This window comes from Pholis gunnellus, assembly GCF_910591455.1.
Source record: "Pholis gunnellus genome assembly, chromosome: 11".
NCBI lineage: Eukaryota > Metazoa > Chordata > Actinopteri > Perciformes > Pholidae > Pholis > Pholis gunnellus.
This window is the reverse complement of record NC_136538.1, coordinates 7,506,934-7,524,665: the sequence shown is the minus strand read 5'-3', so window position 1 is coordinate 7,524,665 and position 17,732 is coordinate 7,506,934. Positions and strand designations below refer to the sequence as shown.

At 40.4% G+C, this 17,732-nt stretch overlaps 2 protein-coding genes across 5 annotated transcripts; one reads left to right on the top strand and one right to left on the bottom strand.

The window, feature by feature from the left end:
* The first annotated feature begins 1,050 nt into the window (after positions 1-1,050).
* Positions 1,051-12,328, top strand: herc4 (HECT and RLD domain containing E3 ubiquitin protein ligase 4). 4 transcript variants are annotated; one of them, XM_079168712.1, is made up of 24 exons: positions 1,065-1,322; positions 2,182-2,452; positions 2,538-2,697; positions 2,949-3,025; positions 3,127-3,348; positions 3,466-3,557; positions 3,680-3,810; positions 3,970-4,115; positions 4,815-4,960; positions 5,122-5,246; positions 5,392-5,451; positions 6,060-6,171; positions 8,061-8,250; positions 8,356-8,528; positions 8,643-8,762; positions 8,850-8,948; positions 9,039-9,206; positions 9,806-9,949; positions 10,288-10,454; positions 10,649-10,715; positions 10,795-10,877; positions 11,066-11,249; positions 11,497-11,599; positions 11,791-12,328. In XM_079168712.1, exons 2-24 carry the CDS (start codon positions 2,227-2,229, stop codon positions 11,997-11,999), a joined length of 3,204 nt encoding a protein of 1,067 aa, XP_079024838.1. In that variant the 5' UTR covers positions 1,065-1,322; positions 2,182-2,226; the 3' UTR covers positions 12,000-12,328. The 4 variants fall into 4 exon arrangements, 2 of the variants coding, with proteins under 2 accessions (XP_079024838.1, XP_079024839.1); XM_079168713.1 differs by having other exon boundaries at positions 1,068-1,322; positions 4,884-4,960; XR_013767276.1 differs by lacking the exons at positions 11,066-11,249; positions 11,497-11,599; positions 11,791-12,328 and having other exon boundaries at positions 1,051-1,322; positions 10,288-10,505; positions 10,795-10,869.
* A 727-nt stretch (positions 12,329-13,055) lies between these two features.
* Positions 13,056-14,226, bottom strand: cox5b2 (cytochrome c oxidase subunit 5B2). The gene is made up of 4 exons (XM_079168714.1): positions 14,072-14,226; positions 13,567-13,637; positions 13,390-13,489; positions 13,056-13,294 (listed from the first exon to the last, which is right to left on the bottom strand). The coding sequence occupies exons 1-4, from the start codon at positions 14,169-14,171 to the stop codon at positions 13,182-13,184; spliced, it is 384 nt and encodes a 127-aa protein (XP_079024840.1). The 5' UTR covers positions 14,172-14,226; the 3' UTR covers positions 13,056-13,181.
* Between the last annotated feature and the right edge of the window lie 3,506 nt (positions 14,227-17,732).

Here is a 17,732-nt window from a genome sequence, read left to right as displayed (position 1 = left end):
GGATAGCAAATATTTCAATCTAGCTCCTTCTGGACCTACTACAACATTAATATGTGAACACATCAGTGTAAACAATCCAACATATATTGAATGATACTGTTACATTCTCCAGGGCCATATTCCAGCATTTCTTTTAATACATTAAGTACAATTTTGATGATATTTCTGTACATTTACTATTTTTTATTGTGGTATTGCTATACTATTAGTTAGTTTTTATTGTTGTTCTGTGGCAAAGACATGCTATTCTAGATATTCTTTGCTATAATTGTGCTTAAGACACACAAAAATAAGTGAGAGTGAGTTTATGTGTATAAAGTCCAACAGAGGGAGACAAATGAGGTCCAGCAGAGAAGTTCCAGATCCTTCTAATGACACCATAAGCTCATGAGGTTAGCAACATTTGAATAGAATAAAAATAATTAGAATATTGTGTATAATAAATAAGAATTTTTGAAGAAGTATAATCTCATCTCATATATTATAATTCTAGTGTTTTTGTAGTACAGATTTTAACTTTACCATTCTTTTGATTCCTTTATATAAGCCTCTTGGAATATATTCGTAACTTGTAAAATATATTTCCATATTAAATTGTCTGTTGTTCTATGGGCATTTATTTCAATGATAGCTGATGAGAATATGAGCACTAAAAACCGTCCCACGCGTCTGTACACTTATTGCACTTTCACCATTCCTTTTAGTTTCACACAACCTGCACACAACCGTACACATACATGTGTTGTATACATAACTGCATATGATATGTAGGCTAGCGAAGGCAATACATTAATTCACGTACATGTACAAGTGGCACGGATACGCATGCGCGTGTGCGCCCCATCTAGAACATTGTGGATGAATCGCGACATTTCTTCGCCTCTACAAAGTAAAGCGTAAACTTCCGGTTAAATGAGTTTGCCTTCATATTAAAAGTCAACACATTTACACTTCAGCAACACCAACCTTTGAAAGGAAGGTGATCAGATAATCCTGACAGTATTCTCGGTATCTAGTGAAACTGGAAGTCGCAGCTGCACTGTCTTTTACGCCGTGCCGCCATGTTATTACAAAAGGAGTTTTACTTCTGAAAGAAGAAACGGACATTCAGGGGCTAGTTGCAGCTGACTTTTCGGGCTTCTTTATCAGCCCCGTGCAGCAAATGTAGACAGACACTGAAGGGGAGGGATTGGGCAGGAATAACCACAACTCGCTTGCTGTTGGCCGCTGAAAGTGTGCTTGTCTGCGTTTTTAACAGTCGGATCAGCAGCGAGCGTTCAAAAGCCTGGACGACAATAATACTGTCAGATCTGGCGGGTTTGGTAAGATTTGCTATTTGGCTTTAAAGTTATAGTAATCATGTTAGACCTGATGGTAACTTGTTTACAACTTCCACAAGACGTACGGGTTAATATATATTTAACTTGCTCTACTTAGGAATGCTGACTGCTTACTAAATTAACTCAGCTAATTATGTTGAGACTTACGTTAACTTGCTAACATTAACATTTCAGCCATATGATTACAGCACTGTTGGAGAAAAGATACGCTAAATCAATGTCACCACGTTGTTTTATGTTACACGAACGTCAAGAGGCATGCTGTCTTTATTGCTCCTGTCAGAATCATATGAACAACAATAATAACGTTACTTCCGTTTTGAATATTACAAATATATGCATACATCGCTAAGTCTCAGAAGAATCATAGCAGTTATTGGGTTTATCTTTACTTTATACTTTTAGTTGTGGGTAAAATGTTCTTTCAATACAAACATAAGTAGTACATTTTCTAAACATGATTAGACGTGCACTTTTAATTTGGAATTCCAGACAGCCAAAACGGAAGTCGTTCTTCGGTAATTTAGCTAACCGAACATATAACTGTAGCTTACGTAGCTAATCTGTTTACATGTCACCCGTACAGCTACGAGCTCGTGTTGATATCGCGTGTTGTATCATTCAATCCTAAAGACAGCGAGCAGCTAGACAAGACAGCTAGCCACACGCACGCGAGTATTTTATGTGTGTTAGCGATAATGTTAGTTATCCATAACGTTATTCGGCTAACGTTACCTTGCTAGGTGATACCAGCTGAAGTGTATCTTGCAACCAAAACTATGGGTGTCTGAACGTGCGCTGTAAGGTTATATTAGCCGAGGTGTCTCTCTCGTCTTTGCAGAGACGGGGATCCTGCTGGCTCGTGTAGCCAAAGGGGACAGCTACGATGCTGTGCTGGGGAAATGCTTCCTACGGACAGTTAGGCTTGGGTGGGATTGATGAAGAGATTGTGGTTGAGCCACGAAAATGTGAATTCTTTCACGGGAAGCAAGTGTGCGATTTGGGGTGTGGCCACAGACACACAGCCTTCCTGCTGGAGGACGGGACAGTGTACACCTGTGGCTGCAATGACCTCGGGCAGCTGGGGCATGAGAAGTCCAGAAAGAAACCAGGTTGGTGGTGTGTGCATGTGTATATATGTATATGTGCAAACACTTTGTGAATGCGTTAATCACGTTTCTCTTTGTCTTTTACCAGAACAGGTTGTGGCCCTGGATGCACAGATCATACTGGCAGTGTCATGTGGAGAGTCCCATACACTTGCCCTGAATGACAAAGGGCAGGTGTTCTCATGGGGTCTGGGCTCAGATGGGCAGTTGGGCCTACAAAACTTTGAAGAATGTGCTCGTGTGCCGAGGTACATTAGGAAACTGCTGTTTCATCTTAACTGATTGGCCTAAAACCCTTATTTTTTTATAACGCACTGTTTGCTCATGCTTTCTTGTGTAATAACATTAATATCATTAATATGTGTATAAACATGTTTATCTAAATATCAAAGTAACTTTCCTAATTACATTCTGGTGCACATGATGAGATTTATTTAAACATGTGAAGTCATAAAAAAAAAAATAGAAAAACACGCAATGCTATCTTTTTCCCCCCCAGAAATATCAAGAGTTTGTCAGATGTACAAATTGCTCAGGTAGCCTGTGGGTATTGGCATTCCCATGCACTTTCAAGAGGTGAGGATGGTTTGTACCCACAAAATGCACATTTATTCATTCAGCTTATTGTATTTTCTACATATTTAGACATTCTATGTTGTGTTTATTTCTTGCCATAGGGGGTCAAGTCTTCTCCTGGGGCCAGAATCGATACGGACAACTTGGGCTAGGAATGAATGGACAGAGCATTTCCGCGCCCCAGATGATTCAGTCTCTGCAGGGCATTCCTTTTTCTCAGATATCAGCAGGTGGTGCTCACAGCTTTGCTCTCACTCTCTCAGGAGCAGTGTTCGGTTGGGGGCGCAACAAGTTTGGTCAGCTGGGTCTCAATGACTGCAATGGTGGGTGGCCAAAACCCTAAACTACTACTACTACTACTACTACTACTATTACTACTACTACTACGTATGAGCATTCAAGCCCTCAAGTCAGACTAACTGTCAAAAGGTCTGTTTCAGATCGTTTTTTCCCGGCCCTGCTGAAGTCCCTTAGATCACAGAAAGTGATTTACATCTCCTGTGGAGAAGATCACACAGCAGCACTGACTAAGTTAAGTTATACCATAACCGATAAACCTGCAGTGGAATGTGTTGTGCTGTCTGTGAACATGTTGGCCTTGCCGTGCTCTTGTTCTTGGTAGGAACAGGAACAACTTGCTTATGGTTTTTACAGGAAGGAGGTGTGTTCACATTTGGAGCAGGAGGATACGGACAACTTGGACATAACTCGACAACCCACGAAATCAACCCTCGGAAAGTGTTTGAGCTCATGGGAAATGTAGTCACGCAGATTTCATGTGGAAGGTAAAATTGATGATGCGTGTTTTTACACATTTTATTTTAAACATGGAATTCATATACTTTTGCGTATTGATAGTGTAAAAGGAAAATGGGTATAATTTGAATTTCATTGAAATGTCATAAAAGAACTAAACATTTTTCAAATCACTGTGCAATGAAAAGGCAGCACACCCTGGCTTTCACACCCTCCTGTGGAAAGATGGACTCGTTTGGGCTTGCTGGTAACGGGCAGCTTGGGACTCGCTCCACTTGCAACAGGAAAAGCCCTGCCACTGTCAAAGGGCCCTGGGCGGCCTCCAAGGATACAGGTGAGACGCTGTCAATACAGCTGCGTTGAGTATTTTCTGAGGAGTGAAAGGCAAAACAAGAAAACTCGCATCAGCAAAGGATTTACAGTCGGGGCCAAAAGTATTTGGACTGTGACCCAATTAAAAAATGTTGCCTCTTTGCACGACTCCAATGGGTTTGAAATGAGTTAATAAGTGGTTGATTGTAGTCTTCAGCTTTAATTTAATGGATATAACAAAAATGGCCCTGACTGTATTATACTAACTAGCTTATAAAGCTCTTGTGACAGAAACGTTTTACTTAATTCCTGGTTTGATTCACTAGATGACTTTCTTCGTCAGCCACTCATCTGGTTTATTCGCTCTGTTCAGGCAGATCATGTATTGTATTGTCAGCCCATGTCTGTGAACAGGTGAGACACACAGACACTCAACCATATAGACTGGACAACCAGAACAAGGATTCCAAAGCTGCAAAAAGCTACAGGATTGGTTGTTGATTCTCAGTGGGATCTGTAGCTGTAGCGACACATTTAGATTCATGTTAATATCACAAATATGAAGGATCCTTAAGACGTTGTATTTCTACGCTTTGTCTTTCTTTGTCTCTCTTTGTCTCTCCTTCTGTCTCTGTGTGTTTCTCTCTCTCTCTCTCTTTTTATATATATATATATATATATATATATATATATATATATATATATATATATTTATATTTAGACATAGGTCATCCCAACCTCCTCATCTATCCATACATTTATTTCTTGCTGCCATTACTCAACATTGCAGACTCTGAGCCGTGCTGTTGTGTCAAGAGGATTTATGCCGGAGGAGACCAGAGCTTTGCTCATTATTGCACTTCCAATGTAAGTGGTCATGCAAACAAATCTTTTGGATACATTTCAAGAAGTGTGTCTCTTAACATGTGATGAAAGCATTTCTCTGTCCCTGATTTGGGTACTTTTTGAACAACCATTCTAGGGAATATGTTGGTCTTGTAACTTTTCCCCTTTTTTTTCCCCCGTAGAAACTCCAGAACATGGATGATGCGAGGATACAAGATCCCCACAGAAAGATTTGCACCTTGAATGAGGATATCATACACAAGTGGTGTAACTACTCCCCAGGAAGACTCCCGCTAGAAATCTCAAAGTAAGGTCCTCTCCTCACAACAACCCGGGCTGACCACATGTTACTGTTACTTTAAGTTCATTGTAGATATATTTGTACAAGTTGTCATGATTCTGTAAGTTATTCATGGAGATTTTCTTGTACTTTTCTTTTATGATTCCTTTAGTGAGATTGAGCTTGTGTTCTCCTCAGCGAGCTGCCTCAATGGATCCTTTCTGTCAATGAGGTAATCCCCCTTTTTCTACAGTCTGGTCTAAAAGTCTTAATTATTATCAAATCCAATGCTTTTTTTTCTTCTTCACGTGTTTTAATCTTTCTTATTCAGATACTATTTACAACTGATATACTGTACGTCTAAATTGAAAAATAATCCGTAGCACATGTTAGCAGCCTAGAAGTATCAGACCTTCTCTCACGTTGGGCTGTGCTCATTTCATTTGAGTTGATATGTGCTTGTCATTATCAATTTAGGTGACAAAATATTGTGTCAAGATATCTGGATAAACATTTTCATTGAAAAATGATAAATGATCATTGAAAGTGTGTTTTGACTTTGTGCTAGCCAGTTTGCTAACAGCTGGGAGATGGCTGCTACCAGCGCCGCACTGAGTTACTAGGTCTTATGTAATGCAGTCCTGTGATTCATCCAGTGTTATTTGTATGATATGTATTATCTATCTTCTTAATTTACAGTGTTGATTCAACTCTATGGTTTGGTGTCCTGTACGATAACATTATGTTTCTAATATTCAGTCTCCCTCTTGTAAGTAAGTCGGGGTATTTGACTTTTTGTAATGCTATACCGATACCAATAGATCTGTTTCTCTTACACAGTCATCCAGATCACTACAGCACCAGCAGTAAATGTTCAGGGGTGGATGTGAACATGGCTCGCCTCCTGCTGCACAGAGTGATCCGACAAGATCACCATGAGATCGCTCAGCAGGTCAGTGATCTCTAGAAATATCCCGTTGTTGGTGCATCCGCGTCGCTGTTTTTCCACTAGTTTATTAATTGTACTACTATTGTACTGATACTTGATGTAAATGTACATAACGGCACAAACAATTAAACAAATATTGGATTTCAATTTCTCACGCTCTTTTCAACAGCTTGTATGAACTTGTCACTGCTTGTATAGTTTTGTTTTGGTGCTTGGAAACAGCTGTATTTAGTTTACATGACGATATATTGTATAACTGAGTGGCATGGCACACAAATCTGGTCCCTGTACATATGCAACCTTAGTGGGCCCCCATCATTATTGTTATTTATTATTTGTTTATTTATAAGTACAGAAAAACATTGACAATTGCAGATGCAGAGTCCGATGTACTGTAAATGAGTGCATACAGCCAAAGGTAATTTCCAACACCAGTCCCTTGATGGGCATTGGTAGTTTAAGTAGTCATTCAAATTTCATGTAACACTTTAAAATGTTAAAATCACTACATATAATTATCAAAAGAGCTATCATCACAACTCACAGTCAAAGGAAACAAACAAAACAGAACGCAAGACATTTATAGCGTTTATCCCGTTCTAATACATACATTGTCACACCTGTGCATACAACTGAATCACAAAGGAAGCACATGCATCTGTAGTGGTTATTACGGTTTATTAACGGAAATTTCAGTATATTTTTAGCCCTCTTTGCTCAACATACTGTAATAACAAAAAGCTTCTACCATGAGGATTTACAACATCATTGAACGTCATTCTCTTTATTTTACCCTGAGCATAGGTCAAAGGTGAAGAGCTATGTTACTCTGGCTCCCACACTTAGAAAGCATTACTGTATTTCATAATAATGAATAAGACTTCATTGTAATTATGTCTAATCACACAAGTCTGTTGTAACATAGTACAGTTTAAGAAACTTTAATTCAATTCTTTGAATTAAAGTACAGTAGAGTGCAACCTCAAGTTTGTACATACAGGCCTTTTTTTGGACTCATGACCCTGGGTACTTTGTTCCACTATTCTCCTCACTACAACACCCTTGATACCTAACATTACATTACAGCTTTTATCCAAAGCAACTTACAATTCAGATTCTATCACAATTCTACACCGGAGGCCCAGGAGCAATTTTTGGGGTTAAGTGTCTTGCTCAAGGACACATCATGAAACCAACTGCCGATCCTCTGATTGAAGGACGGCCCTGCTGTCCACTTCGCCACAGTCGCCCCGAACATAAATCAGTCATTCTAACTGAATTTATCCAACTCGGCCATTAGCACCCTGCATCCCCTGAGTATGTCATCGTTGCACACCTTAACACTGTTTCATAAACTGTGTTTATGAAATAAGCATCGAGTCAGGACATTGATTAATTAGGGGTTATTACATTATTCATAAACTCTACAACCAGATTCCGCATATGAATGCAGAAGGCAAAAGGACAAGATTTTGGCATCGAAAGTGTAATGGTTTACGTTTATTGTCCATTGACCAATCACGTTTGAGCAGTATTTAGTAAACAATGAAGAGCTAAAGAGGCCGAAATGCAATCTGGGAACCCACCGGCTATTGTCTGACTGTGATTTAGCTTTTTACTGTTTTAAAATTAGCTTGTAAACGGGCTTCTTGTAAAATAATCCGGACGTACACGTCGTCTCTTAAATTCAAAACCAGTTGCCAATCGGACTCTGCACAAATAGCAGCGCACGGAAAAGGAAGTCTTGGGCCGGATATCTGCTGACTACACCAAAACACCAGAAAATTAGCCCCTTGCCCACAGAGGCGTATCCGTCGTCAGACCGATAGCTAATGGGTTCCAAGATTGCATTAATCATAACAGACCTTTATGCTTTAATCTGTCTCCCTCAGATTGCTGCCAGTCTGGAAAAGAACCTAATACCCAAACTAAGCAACTCTCCTCCAGACATTGAAGCCCTGAGAGTCTACCTCACTCTTCCAGAATGCCCTCTCTTCAGGGACCGAAATAATTACGTGACCATCGCGATCCCGTTTGCCAAATCCCTCCTCAGTCTGAAAGAGGCTCCACTGAAGGTCCTAGGTAGGATGAAGAATGTGTTTTTTTATGCTTCATGCCACACATAATCCAACAATTTCTGCTAGTCATCTTTTCTTCACAACATGTTTGGTCTTGTATTTGCGCCAGGAAACTGGTGGTCTACATTTGAGCCCCCAGTCTTCCAGCGGCTGGTTGAGTTGTACAAGGAAGTGGTGGTGTATCTGCTTCAGATGCACAAGATGGGCATTCCTTCGGTAGAGCAGAGAATCTTCACCTGTTTCCTGGACTCGTCCCTCCGACTCCTGGAGATCCTGCACATGGTGAGAAATGACAAAAAGATAAACGCACGGATCTGTGTTACAACAGCTGTTCGCATTTACACCCTGCAGTACCTGGAAGAACTGTTGATTACGCACATTTGTCTGTGGTTTCAGGTGAGTGAGAGAGCAGGACACATCATTCAGTACGATAAATTCTACATCCATGAGTTGGATGAACTGATCGACATCAGGAATGACTACGTCACATGGATTCAGAGGCAGATGTACCCGTTGGTGAGTCTACTGCTGATGTCACGTAATTACATTTGTCTGTGTTTAGGCATTTGTATGAACCATTTGTTCCTGCCTCTGTATCCCCAGGGTCATGATGGTGTGGTGACTCTCTGCAGGTATCCCTTTGTGTTTGATGCCCAAGCAAAGACCACACTGCTTCAGACTGATGCTGTCATACAGATGCAGGTAATAAGGAGCTGAATCTACTGCACTGTTGAATCTTTGCAACATACAAATGTTTTTCATTCACGCATCATCCCCTTGTTGTATCGATAGATGGCAGTGGACCAGGCACAGATGCAAAACTTCAGTTCCATGTTCCTGCCAGCGGTTGAATCTGTCAACCCGTGCCTCATCCTCATCGTTCGGAGAGAAAATATTGTTGGAGACACCATGGAAGTCCTCAGGAAGTCAAAGAATGTTGACTACAAGAAACCACTCAAGGTAAAAGCTGTTATAATCAAGATTGTCCATTAAGAATGGAGCAAATGTTGAAGTGACGAACCCGTAGAAAGTTGCTCTGTATGCTTTCAGTGCTTTAGCGTCTTTCAGCTTGTTGTTTTGGTTTGGTATGATGGCAGCAGGCAGCTGTTTGAAGCGAAAAAGCAAACTCTAAAACCCATTGTTCACTACCTGCCCAGCACCATCCACCAAAAGTTAGCAACTAGCTGGTGTACATAGTGGAGCATTTAGCCGGAAGTTGGTGGTGACCAAAACTGAACTAAAAAGAGAGTCATTATTGGGCTAGCATTCATCAGGTAGACACAAAGCTGACTCATGCTGAAATTGAATTTTTCTTTATTATATCTATATTATATATTATTTCTTGATTATAAACAGCTTGTCTAATTTAAGGGATTATCTAATAAATTCAGTAATGCATTATCTGTGATCGACGGATGGATGAGTTCCTCAAATATTATAATAACCTAAAGGGTTCTGCTACTAAAATACATGCCGTATATTTACAAAGCCGTGTTGCCATTTCGATCAAGACTCAAAAGGTGCTGCTGTTGCTCTAATGTTTGCGACATTCATGGCAGGTGATCTTCGTGGGAGAAGAGGCAGTCGATGCAGGAGGCGTGAGAAAAGAGTTCTTCCTCCTGATAATGAAAGAGCTGCTGGATCCAAAATACGGGATGTTTCGTTACCACGAGGACTCCAGGCTCATCTGGTTTTCAAACAAGGTACTTCCTGTATTAATAACCTTTGTATGCTCATGCAGCCGAAATATCCCTAGCTGTATTCAAGTGCGTGTGTCCCTAATGATAATAAAGACACTGAAGTAGTTTTCGTATTATAAATTGGTACATTCCAAATCCTGTTTAGTCGTTACGCTTGTTTTTTGTTAGTACTTGATAATATGCATTTGCTATTACATTTAGTAGCTAAATAATTGGAGGGACGCACAACGTTGCATACGTTTTTTTAATGCGTACCTATTTCTGTTTACCTGTGCATATAAATGAATGTATGAGACGCATTGAGTATGCCCTCTAACAAAAGGTGTGACGGTCCTTTACAGAGCTTTGAGGACATTGACTTGTTCAACCTCATCGGGGTAATCTGTGGTCTGGCCATCTACAATCTCACGATAGTGGAACTCAACTTCCCCGTGGCCCTTTACAAGAAGCTCCTGAAGAGGAAGCCAACACTGGATGACCTGAAAGAGCTAATGCCAGATGTGGGAAGGTCAGATCAAGGAACAGTCATCTGAGGTTCCCATTTAACATGTTTAAGAATGTCAGTTTACCATGGTAACTCATTAACTGCGTCCAACGTTGCAATTATATTACCACACAGAGTGTTGATTGAAAAGAGTTCATCTAATGTCTGTTTAAGAAAATACTGTAAAATGTGTATATTTCTGTGTCCTCGTAAACTAGGAGTCTGCAGCACTTACTGGACTACGCAGAAGACGACCTCGAGGAAACCTTCTGCTTGAACTTCACAGTAAGATGATTGACAAACCGCAGTCTCGTGACGTGTAACGTCAATAGTTGTGGTTTCCGAACACTGCCTGCATTTTCAGATCACAGAGGAGAACTATGGTGCCACAGAGGTCTTGGAACTAGTACGGAACGGCGAAGACATCACTGTCAATAAATCAAACAGGTACGATTGTCTCGATTGTCCTGATTTTTTTCAGCAGCATCCTGGTCCTGTGCACTTTTTTTCTTTATTATTTGCGTTACTCTTTCTGTTTTAGAAATCTAGTCATATTGTTGTCATGCCACTTTATTTTCCATGTAACGTGTTTAAAATCACTTCACTTTTATATGAATTAATTTTCCCCCCTGTAGGCAGGACTTTGTCTGTGCATACGTAGACTATGTCCTCAACACATCAGTGGCCCCGCTGTTTGAGTGCTTCTACGCAGGCTTCCACAAGGTGTGCGGTGGAAAGGTTCTAGAGCTGTTCCAGCCAAATGAACTGCAAGCCATGGTCATTGGCAACACCAACTATGACTGGACGGAGCTCGAAAAGGTCTGGTTTCATATTATGAGAACTCATTTTGTGGACTTTGTAATGTAATCTTTTGAAAGTGGATAATTTGATGGGATTTTTTTTTATGAAACCAGCATTACTGAAGATAACTAAATGAAGTTTCTATAACTAGATGAAATGTGTAAAATCTTTGATAACCCTAAATCTAGAAATATAAACATACATTGAGTATTACAAAACAGTTGTCATTTTAAATAGTTACAATAACTTGTATCTCACCCTTCAGAGTACTGAATACAAAGGGGAGTACTGGGCGGACCATCCCACCATCAGGCTCTTCTGGGAGGTGTTCCACATTCTTCCTTTAGAGAAGAAAAAGCAATTTCTCTGTAAGTGCTGCCCACCATGTATAGAAAATATCACAGAAGCTGCGGTTTTGGCAACCTGAGTTTAAGCGTGTGTTTTGTTGGAAACTAATCCACCTTAATTCTGCAATTTTAAAATGATTATTCAAGTGTATTTCAGTTGTCTTGTACTGTGAAATACAGCTGGAAACATGAAACGTCTCTTGCCTCAACAGTGTTCCTCACAGGAAGTGACCGCATACCCATTTTGGGCATGAAAAGCCTGAAGCTGGTGATCCAGCCCACCAGTGGAGGGGAGCAATACTTACCTGTGGCCCACACCTGCTTCAACCTGCTGGACCTACCCAAGTACAGGAGTCTGGAAACACTCCGTGACAAGCTTCTACAGGCTATAGATCACAATCAAGGCTTTAATCTTGCCTGATAGAACACAGAAATGCCTATAACTCCATGTCCAGACTGTTGAGGGCGGCCACATTCCCAAATGTTTTCATTTTCGCAGCCTGAATTCTGCTGTAAGAATTGGACACTGGGTGGAAAGAGGAGGCCGCATGGCACTAAAACTGATTAAGAGTCGGATGTCTAGACTGTCACTGGTAATCTTGACTTTGATTTCCCAGCTCCCCCCCCCCCAATGCCATCACAGTATTTGATGCTCTATTCCAAGTCGATTGACATATTGCTCTTGTAGATATATTCTTGTTTGGATATGACGGGGCAAACTACTGGTATATAGAGTACAGGGTATGCATACAGCAACACTTAACACCTGTAAAATAGAATGGCATGCAGTAGCACTACCTTTCTGAAGCTAATTATGTAATGCAATAGTGAGATGTTGCCATCATGTCTATTCTGGTGGAAAATTACACTGTGGCCTCAAAATGACCAGATTTAAATCAACATCTCAACTAAAATGGAAAATGTTTAAGCTCCACTGTGGTGGTAGTTGCTGCATGGCCACTGCAGTGAGTCATGTTGTATTTTACAGGAGATTATGATGATGTGTCCATCCCCTGTGTATTACATGTTTGAACCCAGACAATGTACACTAACTCGCTTTATGTTTGACATAAGTTCTGTTGTGACATTTGATTGAGAGCAGTGTGAACCGTTTGCTTTTAGATCCTGAGTGGATTTTCTCGGCCGTCAGCCTTAAAGGATCCACAAATAAAAACAAAGTACAGCCACTGAAAGACATGTGAGTTACTTTGGGGATAAAATGCTGTCTGGTTGTTGAAGGCATTTTTAAGTATAGTCTCCTGGATTACAGGTTTATTGCAACATTGTAGCTTTGGGAATTCTGGCTAAAAAGTTAATTCACATGATCACTGATATTTAAGTATTTCCAGCATTCCATTGAATGACATGTCAATGAGATTAGCTTAAATAATTGAACTTTGTCACAGCACCATATATTTTATTATATATTTTCCCCGATTTAAAAACCTGACAACAGATTTGTATCAAGACAGTTCAGTTCAAGTTTACATTTTAATGATAAATGACATGCACACATTGCAGTATATGGCCATGAAGGAGGCGAATATGGACGTCTGTGTTGTCCTGTTTGTATGTTTGTACAGCGCTTGTGTTCAATTTAGTTTCAATGGGGCAACTCATGGTGGACCAGTTTATAGTGGGACCCACAGGAAGGACAGCGCTGGGCATCTCCCTCGTGGAGCCAGAACCACACAATAGCTGTGTTGTCTTCCTCACCTGCAGAGAATTACATCACGGATCACCTGGTTTGTAATGTACACATTGCATTCATACAGATCACTGGACTTTTGTCTTTAATGCACTTCACTTACAAAGACAGCCCACCAGTCTCTTGGTTCCAATGCATGGCACAATGTGAGGCTCCGCCTTTGTGCCAGCATACTCCTTGGGCTTCAGCATACTGTAGGGATCCTGTATTGTGAATTGAAAGAAAATGAGTACATTTTAAGATTGAAGCACAGTATACTTGTGTGTGTAAAGTAGCCAACCTTTCCCCGTTTGAGGGCCTGCAGAGCACGTCGCTCTAGTCCAGTCGCCTGTTCTTCATCTGTTGGTACTCCTGACAAATAAAACATATATGGGGTGGGTTAACATCAAATTACAGTTGGGCTGTATGCCTAACGTTACTTGAAAGTCAGTGAAACTGCACGTCGGCACTCTCTCGCCACCCACACCAGCCTGCCCCTGTCCCCTATCAGGATACTGGCATCTGACCAGAAAGGGTGTGTCTATCAAAGGCCTTTCCTCGAGTTAAAGTCCAAATGACCTTCATTGTTTGATTCAAATTAGGGCGGAACATATAGTGACATATCGGTGGTACATAGCAGTCCCACAGCACAAGCAGTGACCATAACGACATTTCATTGCTGCGAATAAATTGTGTTGAAATTCAATGTCATTTTCTTCTCTACATCATAAATCAGCAGTGACAGCGAGCTGACGTCCTACTATATATGTATATCTTAATGTCGTCTGTGATAAACAGACTCCTACCTTTAGCTGTGGCCATAGCACGGTGTAACGGTCGAGCCACCACATTGCTCCTCAGCTGCACTGTTGTTGTACAGACTCGGAGAAGTGCACGTCCCGCCATTCTTGACACACTGCAGGTAGACTGCCCTGAAGCGACAGTCAGATGGACTGAAATGACCCCGACGACCGTGTGAGTGACAGATAGTCGGACCAATAGGAGCAGCAATGTGGCTGTGCTAACCAATGAAATTGACCCGTTGATAAGCCCCGCTCCGCGAACGCATTCGGACCAATCATAGCTCAGCATGCTCTGAATAGGGTCCTACCAGCAGCGGCTCAGACGAGTAATGTTTGGACGGGCACGATTATATAATTTGCAACAAAACAAGCAAAAGAATCAGACAGATGACCCTGGGAGGTCCGTGTACGTTTGGATAGTCTGTTTTATCGTTATTACATTGTGATTACATTCCTGTATCTGACTTGTATTGCTGTATCTCAATTCTTCTGATTCTTTGGTCTGCAGTTAATCTGCTCACATGATTTCAATCATCACAGCTGTTCCAAAACACAACACTCTTCTGTCCAAAAATGATTATCGTCAGTGAAGTGTCCATGGTCGGAGATAAACACATGTGAAAGACTAGCAACAGTGGATCCCATAACAGATAAAAAATGAAAGTTTATCTTTTTTTAAATAAAACTTAGTCAAATAAAACTATTCATATTATATTCAAGGGTAACGGAGTGACATATATACTCATCAAAATTAAAAATAAATTCCCTTTCTTCCCCCTAAATGTAAAAAAACACAAACCCATCCCATCTGCAACATAAATGCCACACAAGACATTTGTCAATAGAACCAATAATCTTACACTTATCTACAGCACTTATAAGAACTAAAAGCCATTACTAGAATCAGGTGAATTGTATAGCTTCGAATCATTATTTATACCACTGTTAATGTAACAATACATTATACCGCTAACTGTTCATTTCCAAGTAGATGGTGATGCAAGAGAAAAAAGAAGAAAAAAAACATCAGTGCTGACAATCTCTTGTTATAACATCAATCAGACATTTGAGTCCATCTTTAAAAAGTTAAGGCAGATTATTGACAGCATTGTCCAGTGCCTCACATCTGGGCACTGCAGAGCAAATTCCCACTCTGCAGCATCCTGGTCCTGTGCACTGTGAAAGAGGCTGGTGCCAAAGTGTGACACTTGTGTCAGTGAGCCCACCTCTTGTTTATAACCGCTTGCCGCCACTGATGCATCTGGCAAAAGGTTTGTGGACAGCTTTTTTGGGCATCCCTTTCTGGACAAGTAACTAAGGATCCCCTTCCCCTATAATAAGAATTTAAGAATTTAAGCTTTAACAATGGTTTTCTCTTTGAAATATAATTGTTCTAATTCTGTGGGCCCACTGTGCATTCAAGAAGCTGACCTCAAATCTGGCTTCGAGGTGGAACTAAAATAAACACAATCAGTGTTAACTTAAGGCTGACTATTGTCAAAATAGTAACACATCTGAATGTCTGCATCCGCCTACAGCTCCAGAGATCAATCTGAGGGATCACAAGACGGGTAACATGATAGCAAAGAAGAAAAGGGAAGCAATTAAACTATTTTTTGCTCTTGTCTTGTGAGAGTAGGAAAACATTTAGAATATTCTCGAGTCAAACTTTCTGTATCTCAATGGCAATACAACTGAAGTCATTTCATTTGGACCACAGGATTTGACCAACATTATATCTTCTCATCTTGGCCCTTTGACCTCTTGTTTAACCATTCAAATCAGGATTCTAAGTGTGGAAAATAAATCAATGAAGTAGGTAAATTATGCTTAGTGTTTAATAATAATGAACCAAATGTCTGTTTATTTTTCAATTGTCATTATTTATTGCTTCATGAGCTACACATGCTCACTCTTCATGACATACAAAAATAATAAATACATGTTTACAACTAGATTGCAAATTAACCATAAACATCAAAGATGAAATAACCTTCATTAAATACATCTGTATCAATAACCTAGATAATTAACAAAGACAATGGTAAATATAACTAAATCTATGGTTTGAATGCACTTATACTGCTATCTGCTGGTAGGAATGGTCATCACTTTTACTCTGCCTCTCCTTAAAGTCTATGCTCTGCGTTCACTCAAGCAGCAGCACAATACGATGGAAAGTGTTAACAGCAACAACTCTGCGCACACAAAATGTACCTTGATTAAATTATATTACGAACTGTATTGCATCAAACTATGCACAGACTAATAGAAAACTATATTCTTGCCGTGCACGTGGATACATTAATATTAAATAAATTGCATGTAGTTGCAACTACTGTTGCTAACATACTTGCATCGGCCCACGTTTATTCATTTATATTTATTCATTTTTCTTCTAATGTTACCCTGGTATGTGCTTGCATCATAGACTAACACTTTTCATTCTGTTGCCCTGACTTTTATTTTGACATGTTCTTACTTCCGTACTACCTGTCTCGTTTTTGGATTCAAATTCAAAATCAGCTTTGCTGAGAAAGTGATTCTATGCTTTTTATATTACATTCAGTCATTGCATTGCGTTTCGAAATGGTTCAACAACTAAGGAACACAAGTATATGAGACTCTCCCAGAGCAGCTCCCGATGATTTCAAGGTTCCTGTAAATACCACAGTTTGCCACTTTTCATTTCTCCCTTGGTATTATTTGATAAGCAAAACCGAGGTTGCACGTTTTGCATGACACAGTTGTGTTCAGTATTTCTGTATCAGTTTTGGGTTTCACTGGGACAACTGAACCTTCATTTGCACTGGCGTTGATTTATTATTAGTTGTAGCCAAGGGCGTAGGTTTGGTAGGCGGAGCTTAGGGGTCTTATTGGCTTTTTTGTAGATCTAGCATGATTGGACATGTGTGTTGAATTTCAAGTAAATCGGACGTACTGGCCGAGAGGCGCCGCAAATCCGCCTTGTAGGGGGCGCTAGAGAGCCATTTTTTTACACACAAATATGACACCTATATCACACCTCTATTTGCGCCAGACCTGACAAGTCTGCAAAATTTGGTGAGTTTTCATGCATGGCAAGTATCCCCAAAAAGCCCCTTCCTGCGCAGAAAAACGCAGACGCCTACAATAACAATAGAGCCTTCGCTGGCCCGACGTTGTCGGTGGCTCGGGCCCTAATAAAACAAGAACCACGAGCTCCGTATTCAGCGCCAAGAGGGCAGCCACTTTTAATCGATTCACACACTTCTTCACGCCCTCTCTCCTTCCGTTTCCTCATTCACAAAAAAAGCACAAACACATATACAGGAACCCTGCTTCTTAACATACTCAACATAATAGCTTACATACCTCACTTCCTCCATAAAGAAACGTCCCCGTTTCTCAACATTAAGTGCAAAAATAAATCACATTTTCCAATCCCCGTAACATGTCTCTATAACACGACAATTGGCAGTAAAGAACATTATACATCATTCCATCACCCAACTGCACAGCCTCCAGAAAATATTCCCCACTAATCCCAATAGACACCAGCCATAGCTGATACCCCATAGCGTTTGGACACACCATACATATAAAGCATGTGCTGCTACAATGAAGAAAAATGCATCACTCAAAAATCAGTTAACGATAAGTGACAAAGTCCTTTAAATATGCT